The sequence below is a fragment of the Anguilla anguilla genome, chromosome 3 (genome assembly GCF_013347855.1).
Source record: "Anguilla anguilla isolate fAngAng1 chromosome 3, fAngAng1.pri, whole genome shotgun sequence".
Classification (NCBI taxonomy): domain Eukaryota; kingdom Metazoa; phylum Chordata; class Actinopteri; order Anguilliformes; family Anguillidae; genus Anguilla; species Anguilla anguilla.
The window spans coordinates 5,777,678-5,785,924 of record NC_049203.1 but is presented as its reverse complement, the minus strand read 5'-3'; the positions used below and the strand labels follow the sequence as shown (position 1 = coordinate 5,785,924).

The 8,247-nt window shown below is 38.5% G+C and overlaps 1 protein-coding gene across 7 annotated transcripts in view; it reads left to right on the top strand.

Moving 5' to 3' along the window:
- Window positions 1-621: 621 nt before the first annotated feature.
- LOC118223771 (immunoglobulin superfamily member 3-like) overlaps window positions 622-8,247 on the top strand; it is a 64,912-nt gene continuing 57,286 nt past the window's right edge. For 4 of the 7 annotated variants that reach the window (XM_035410742.1, XM_035410748.1, XM_035410749.1 and 1 more), the window contains exons 1-5: window positions 622-721; window positions 865-1,218; window positions 1,366-1,719; window positions 1,867-2,220; window positions 2,943-3,296. In XM_035410742.1, the coding sequence (XP_035266633.1) occupies window positions 679-721; window positions 865-1,218; window positions 1,366-1,719; window positions 1,867-2,220; window positions 2,943-3,296 (1,459 nt within the window). In that variant the 5' untranslated portion in view covers window positions 622-678. Of the gene's footprint in view, window positions 722-864; window positions 1,219-1,365; window positions 1,720-1,866; window positions 2,221-2,942; window positions 3,297-3,813; window positions 3,922-4,897; window positions 4,948-8,247 lie in introns of all 7 variants that reach the window. The other 3 variants (XM_035410744.1, XM_035410745.1, XM_035410746.1) reach the window with 2 other exon arrangements.

Here is an 8,247-nt window from a genome sequence, read left to right as displayed (position 1 = left end):
ATATTAAAGTTGATATTGTGTATTTACAATAAGAAGAGGTCAAAGGTCAAGGGGACACACATCAAGGTTACACTGCATGAGCGCATCCCCGCCCCCTGATGTTCTGTGATAAGGCTGGTACAAAATGGAGTCAGAGGAATGTTCCAGCAGGGGTCACATGTCAGAAGGTGTAGTTCCCAATGTGTGACTATTCTCAATGTAAAACTTTCTGAAGAGCTCCACATGATTGCAATACGTAAATAATAGTAATAATAGTAATAATAATAGTAATAATACTACTACTACTACTACTACTACTACTACTAATAATAATAACTATTATTATTATTAGATCTTTATCAACCAGAATGGTCTGTTGAGAACAACTTGTCATTTACAATGACAACCAGACAAGGTCATAACACATAAAATAAAAATGGAAATAATGACAAGGGTTTTCTTTGTTGCACTGAGGGTGTTCATTTACAGATCTTCGTCACCCAATAATTTGCCACATTGAATCAAATTGAGCCAATCAAATCTGCCTCTGACATGTGACCTCCTACGATTCAGTGAATCACTGGAAACTATTACCTCAAGTCTTCCTCTTTTCTGTACAGTTTGAGTTTTACAGCGCAGAGGACAAGCAGGGTCTCAGGCAGAGGAGAGTCTCTAGAAAAGGAGAGTTCAGATACAGTGATGCCACCACTCTGTGCTGTTCTTCTGCTTTTCAGCAAAGTCTGTAAGTGTATAACTGTTATTAACTTATAATCAGCCAAATGAACTCTACTCAAGGGCTGTATTTATACAGAAATTGATGGAATGTTTCTTTGTTTTTACTCCATTGTCAGTGATGCTGAAATATTGCTTTCTGTTGCATTTCAGATGGCCTGTTCGGGGAGAATGTCGTGCAGCCTGACGGTCTTGTGACAGCTCAGCTTGGAGAAACTGTGATGCTCCGGTGTTTTTTTCCTGTGCGAGTTACACCCAATTTCAGCTGGTTTAAGCAGCCTCTTGGAAAGAAGCCTCAGCTATTAGCAAGGATATGGAGCTATGAATCAGAAACTACATTTTACAATGAGTTTAAAAACAGTAAACGCTTCAGTGCTAAAGCAGTGAAGGGGAGCTTTAACCTGACTGTGTCACAAGTAGAGTCGTCTGATTCAGCCACATACTACTGCAGTACTACAGGCTTCAATGAGATCAGCTTTGGAGGTGGAACCACTTTAATGGTGATGGGTAAATATGAAACTTGTTTTCTTTTATCATAGCCTTATTTATTTATGAAGCAAAAATGACTGTATTTATACAGAAATTGACTGAATGTTTCTTTGTTTTTACTCCATTGCCAGTAATGCTGAATTATTGCTTTCTGTTGGATTTCAGATGGCCTATTTGGGGAGAATGTTGTTCAGCCTGACGGTCTGGTGACAGCTCAGCTTGGAGAAACTGTGATGCTCCCGTGTTTCTTTACTGTGCAAGATGAGCCCAGTTTCAGCTGGTTTAAGCAGCCTATTGGACAGAAGCCTCAGCTATTAGTAAGGATACGGAACTATAAATCAGCTCCTACATTTTACAATGAGTTTAAAAACAGTAAACGCTTCAGTGCTAAAGCAGCAAAGAGGAGCTTTAACCTGACTGTGTCAGGAGTAGAGCCATCAGATTCAGCCACGTACTACTGCGCTATTACACATTTCAAAAACATCAACTTTGGAGATGGAACCACTTTAATGGTGACAGGTAAATATGAAACTTGTTTTCTTTTACCATAGCATTATTTAATTATGAATCAAAAAGGACCATATTTATACAGAAATTGATGGAATGTTTCTTTGTTTTTACTCCATTGTCAGTGATGCTGACATATTGCTTTCTGTTGCATTTCAGATAGCCTATTTGGGGAGAATGTTGTGCAGCCTGACGGCCTTGTGACAGCTCAGCTTGGAGAAACTGTGATGCTCCCGTGTTTTTTTCCTGTGCGAGCTGTGCCCAATTTCAGCTGGTTAAAGCAACCTCTTGGACAGAAGCCTCAGCTATTAGCAAGGATATGGAGCTATGAAACAGATCCCACATTTTACAATGAGTTTAAAAACAGTAAACGCTTCAGTGCTAAAGCAGCGAAGGGGAGCTTTAACCTGACTGTGTCAGGAGTAGAGCCATCAGATTCAGCAACATACTACTGCGCTCTTGCAGTCGCCAGAGAGCTCAGCTTTGGAAATGGAACCACTTTAATGGTGACGGGTAAATATGAAACTTTTTTCTTTTTCCATAGCCTTATTTATTTATGAAGCAATAACACGCAAGAAGAAATATTTTTGTATAGAAACTCATCTTTGCATTGTTTTTGTCTCTGCCGAATAGTTCTGAGTTTATACACGAGGAGCATTTCCAACACTGCCACAGAATTAGTTTGGGTCATAAAATTGAATCAGTCGACATTTTCACCCAACTGGAAGGGCCTTCCATGTATCTCCCATGTTAAAGAATATACACTCGTTAAATCTTGTTTAATTATACATTCTAATGGAAGGCTGCAAAATTTACATGCAAGATGCAATTAATTTAATTGACCTCGTCCTTATACCCTTAGAGAAATAAGTATTGCGCTTAGAATAACATGCTAACATAGAGATATAATAAAATAAAAAATAAAAACTTGAATAGGTATGTAGAGTAAAGAATGGCAGACATGCTGGTCTGTTTTTCCTTATGATGTACTGTAATGTAGGAAAACATATCACACCACTGTAAGTTTATCTCACTTGCATGGATGCTCACATGATACAGTAAGCTACACATACACATTTTGAGTTAAATCATGCCCCTCTTCATATCTGTTTTGTGAGAGTAACTAATACCAAGTATACCAAGAATAATACCAAGTAATATTTGTACAAAACCTATCCAGTACTCTACAATGGACAATTTTGTATTGCACTGAAATGAGAATTAAACTTTTACAGGGTCAGAGTCACACAGCAGGACAGTAGTACTGCAGCAGCCCGAGTCTGAGTCAGTGCAGCCAGGAGACTCTGTGACTCTGCAGTGTACAGTACACACTGAGACCTGTGTAGGAGAACACAGTGTGTACTGGTTCAGGCAGGGCTCAGGAGAGTCCCCTCCAGGAATCATTTCGACCCATGGAACCAGGAGTGATGAGTGCCAGAGAAGCTCTGGGGCTGTGTCTCCCACACAGAGCTGTGTCTACAACTTCCCCAAGAGGAACCTCAGCCCCTCTGATGCTGGGACTTACTACTGTGCTGTGGCCACCTGTGGGGAGATCCTGTTTGGGAACGTGACCAAGCTGCACTTTGAGGGTAGGCAAAAAATCACTTGACATAGTCAGTGAAAGCACCATTTTAGTGCATTCAGATTTTTAAAATGTTCAGTCCTTTTTATTTTTTTCTTCCGAGGCTACGGCTAAATGAGTATCAAATAATTTCAACCAGTGGAACATACATATTTAATCTGACATTATTTTATGACTGTAAAATATTCCCTAATTTATTTTTATGTTGCTAGATATCAGTTGCTCTTTGTGATTCTCTTTGTAATGCAGATTAGCACTCTGGGCAGGTTATCACTGTCAGTGAAGGTTTGAACGTTTTTAAAAATGTTTTGTAGGTTGTTGGTGACTTAAAAAAAAAAAAAAAATTCTATAGTCAGTGTTCTAGAACTCCATTAGTTTCAATGATGAGTAGTGATTGTTACATCAGCATTAAAATGCTCAGTTTAGTCACGATCGAATCACATATGATATTTGTGATCTCACATCTCACAAGGTTAATATTGCTCATGAATGGCGCTATACTAAATTATGTTTTAAAATATCAGGGAATGGACATCTTCCTCTTTATTGCTTGTCGGGAGCTTTGGCGTTGAGTGTGGTCCTAAATGTTGTCCTCGCTCTGAACAGGAGAAAATACTGTGAGAACTGCAAAGGTAAGAGACAAATTTATCAATGTGTGCTGTAAGTCACAAGGTGGTTGTTGTCTTTTTTTTTTACAATGTATTTACTATAGAATATTTGGTCAATCAAATCAGACTAGTATAAAACATACAGGATCATAAAACTCAATATCATAAAGGATGTCAAACTAAAAATGTGCACTGTGTTTAGTGTTTGTGCAAAATAATTGGTTTAGGGTTAGAGTTAAGGTTGGCAATGAATTTGTCATGTAAGGCCATTTCATAAATAGCATGCAGAAATGCGTACAGAAACTTCACCTTACTTTACAAAACTGTTGCATGCAGTCGGGGGACAGTTCTGTAAAACTAGGTGAAGTTGCTCCATTGGTGCAGATGGCTGTCCCCCTCTACCTTTACTTATGTGCAACATATGCACACATACAGTATTACATGTAAAAGCAAGCCAGATCTCACTTGAATTTATCACACTTCAGCTTCTGATATTGACGCCTATATTATACATTGGTTTTATGTTTTTTTGTATTTGTGTTTGGTATCCAGCTGGCCCTAAAATTATAGACACAACAGCTGTGATGTGACAAACCCTTGATTATGAAAATAAAATTGCTCTTAAGCTAATGGCAGTAAAAAGAGTCTAGAATAAATATAATTTTTTGGCCTCCAAACAAATTGAAGTATTTTTCAAGTGATGTGAAATTGCCGTTAAAGCCTATCCCTTTTCCCCATTGAAAGATATATGCATAAAATATATACTCCCTTTATATATATATATATATTATTATTATTATATATTACTATATTAAAAACACAACTACTACTACTGCTATGAATAATAATAATAATAAGAAGAAGAAGAAGAAGAAGAAGATGATGATGAAGAAATACCTTTCTTATTTGATTATACATCCTTAAAAATCACTGCATATATTATTTGCGTAATTAATTTCAGACAACCTCCAGTGGTTAAAATCTTATTTTGCTGAAACAGGGTCTGCATCAAACAACCAGATGTCCAGAGAAGACTTGTCAAGAAAACAGGTACAAATATCATGTTGTGAAGTACATTTTTAAAAACTAAAATAGACTATTTCTATGGTGAACATACTGTTAAATGGTAAGAATGGGGAATAATCATGTTTGTTGCATCCTTTTAGTGTCAAGAGGAGGCCATGAATTACGCTGCATTGAATTTCACCGCCAAGAAACCCAAAGTGAGGCGGAACAAGAGGGAAGCGGAGAAAGAAACGGTTTACTCAGATATGAGATTTAGAGACCGCGAGTGAAACTTTCCATGAAAAATGTTTGTTTATCAAACATTTCCTCACTAGCATTGGAGAACATTATACTATGGGGCTGTAAATGAGAGACTTATGGTCTTGTTTTTTTAGACTAAGAGCCCCTTTGAGCTGTACTTGTCAATAGCTGTGCATGTGCTTAAAGTAAACGGTTTTTCAAAATAAATGAAGTAAAATATGTAAATATTGTTCACTGATGTGCCTGTGTTCTGACGTGAAAACATCAGTTAAATGTTGCTTAGTGTTGCTTAATCTTGCTCAGTCAGCTTAAGGCAGCCATGTAGTACAATGGTTCGGGAACAGAATGAGTAACCTGATTCTGAGGTGATGCACTGCCTCTACCCTTAAGAAAGGCCATTAACCCAAATGTCTTGAGTCTGTATTGAGCAGTATAAAATAAAACTGTGTGCACTTGTAAAATTGTGTAAGTCACTCTGTGTAAAGGTGCCCTAACCCTGCTAAATGTTAAACAGAGATGGGAGAGTAAAACATTAGGACTTCAGAACAAGGCCAGACTGTTGATGTGTCATCAATGATTCGCTGATTCAAAATAATTGTAGTGTTTTGCAATGTAGACATTTTGTTGTTCAGAAGAAGTCAGGGATGAAGGTAAGTTGCTGATCATTTATTTCGAGGTTCACAGGCATTGTTTCGGCTGGGGAAAGTTTCCAACTATTTCCCCAACTGTTTATGAAAGGTCAAATTCTGTCCCTACCACTTTTCATAAGACACAATAGTCATCACATACAGTGGTGTGCAATAGTTTGGCCACTGCTGGTCAAATAGCATGTCTTGATGATGTGATTAATGAAAAGAAACACCGTTCTGTCTATCCCATCCCTATCCCAGCTGAGAATGGGCTGCCCCTCTATCGCCCTGTTCCTCCTGAGACTTCTTTCCATGGGGAATTTTTTTTTTTGCCTCCATCCGGTTTTTAAATTTTTTAACCTCCATTGCTCCTTGGAGGTCCAGGCCTAGTTTTGCCAAATTTTTATTTCTGGTTCCGATGTAAGCATTTTTTTGTCACTGCCTCCCACTACAAATAAAACTGAATTGAATTGACTTGAGAAGATAGCACAAGATTAACTTAAGGCCTGGTGAGTCACCCAATTTTTGAGACCTTTTCAAAAAAGTATTTCTGGATCAAATGGAAGGGTGTCCAAACGTTTACGCATGTCACACTTACTGTTTTACGTCTTTCAATTTATTAAATTTACCAACAACAAATAGTTATTAAAATCAAGAGAAATATGTCATGCACCCTGCAGAGGCTGTGTTAACTTACTTTCACTTAGCGATCCATGCTCCTGCATGTTTTAGAACAGCTGGACATGCTTTCTGAAGGCTCAGGCCTCTTGCTAGCAGTGCCCTCCCTGTACCTTCAGTAACAAAAGCACTTCCTGTATGCACAGCGACAGCTTTCTTGTGTTCTCACTTACTGATGCTGTGCTGTAAGTTTTAGAACAACTGGGCACATGTTCAGACACAATGACTCAGTGGCAGATTCCTTCCTGTGTACAGGGACAGACCATGAACAGACTCCCACATGTTCATGCACTTCCTACTGAGAAGCCTGTCAGGTGTTCACAGGGGCCGATAATCTAGAGAACAAGGAGAGAATAATGCCCTTACCCAGGCTGGACATACTACTGTAACAAGAGTAATTATATATACATGTGAGTGGTGTTTTATTCAATGTGTTGATTAAGATGGCAAACATTGGAATTGCTTGTTGTCATTGAAATCTTTTGCACACGGCTCTCTTTTTCATTACCAGAAAAATGTGTTTGCCTGTTTCAGACTGCTCTGTTGTGGTGATGGGGAGGTCCAGTTATTTTCCACTCACAGCCTTATACATTCAGCTGTACACAGACCAGAGCTGCACAGGAAGACTGACCTGCTGCACAGAGCTGCGTTCACACCTCCCTCTCCTCAGCGCTGAAACCACACTGACGGTTCGATCAACCTCACGCCTCAGACCACCTTTCCATTACAACAGACCAGAAAAGAGAGGCCTAGAAGTGCACTTATATTTCAAAATAAAAATACTAATAATCTGTCTCAGAGTTTCCAAATACAGCACACAAATTGCGGTGACAAAAGGTCTGTATTGCTCCCTGTTGTTAAAGAGGCCTTTTCACTTTTCTGTCCTATATTCATCATCATTTGCATGTTTTATGATGTTGCTTTTTATGTTGGCCTTACACTAGGGGACTTCTAGACAACTAAAGTCTGACACACACTCACATTGGCTGTTGGCAGTGTAGGATTATAAAGTGCACCGGTGACCATAACAAACCTTCTTAGCCAAGAATGAAAAAAAAACTTATGATAATATTAAACACGGTTGATGCTATCGGAATGGTCAAGATGAGAAAGAGACTGTCACAAACTCTGTTGGAGGCGTCTTAATGCAGTCTCACACTAAATATGAGTCACGACTGGAGCGTGCCCCGACTGGGGTGAGACTGGCACGATTTGCATGTAAAAAAATTCATGTAGTTCAGAGTTTTAACAGTAGGGTGCGTAGTCCTGCATCATTTATATATATTATATATATAAATAAAAGATGTCATGACCTCCATATTATGCTGATGGAAAATTCTGATATTAACATCTGAAAGTTTTAGGGTTCAAACCATGTTCATCTGATTGTGCTGATTTGGATGTATATAAACATTTTGTGCACACATTTTTTGATAAACCAGGTGCATAAAATGGCCAGTAAAGTACAACAATATGATTCAAATATATGTGACGTTCAATAAGTGACAAAAAAAAAGAAATTACTGAAGTGATGTGATGAAGTTTTTCTGCACAAACATCATCAGACGCATTGAAACACAGAGCATCTCAATCATTTCCCTCCTTTTCCCGCCCTGATGATGCATTCCATGGTCATGTGACCAATCATAGTGTCAAGGGTCTTAAGAAAGTTCTTGACTCATTCAGGCCCTGCAGTCTGCATAATGAATGTGTGTGCTGAGTAAGGTGAGGAGTGGAATGCATTCATATAAAACAATCTTTGAATCATGGGGCGTTT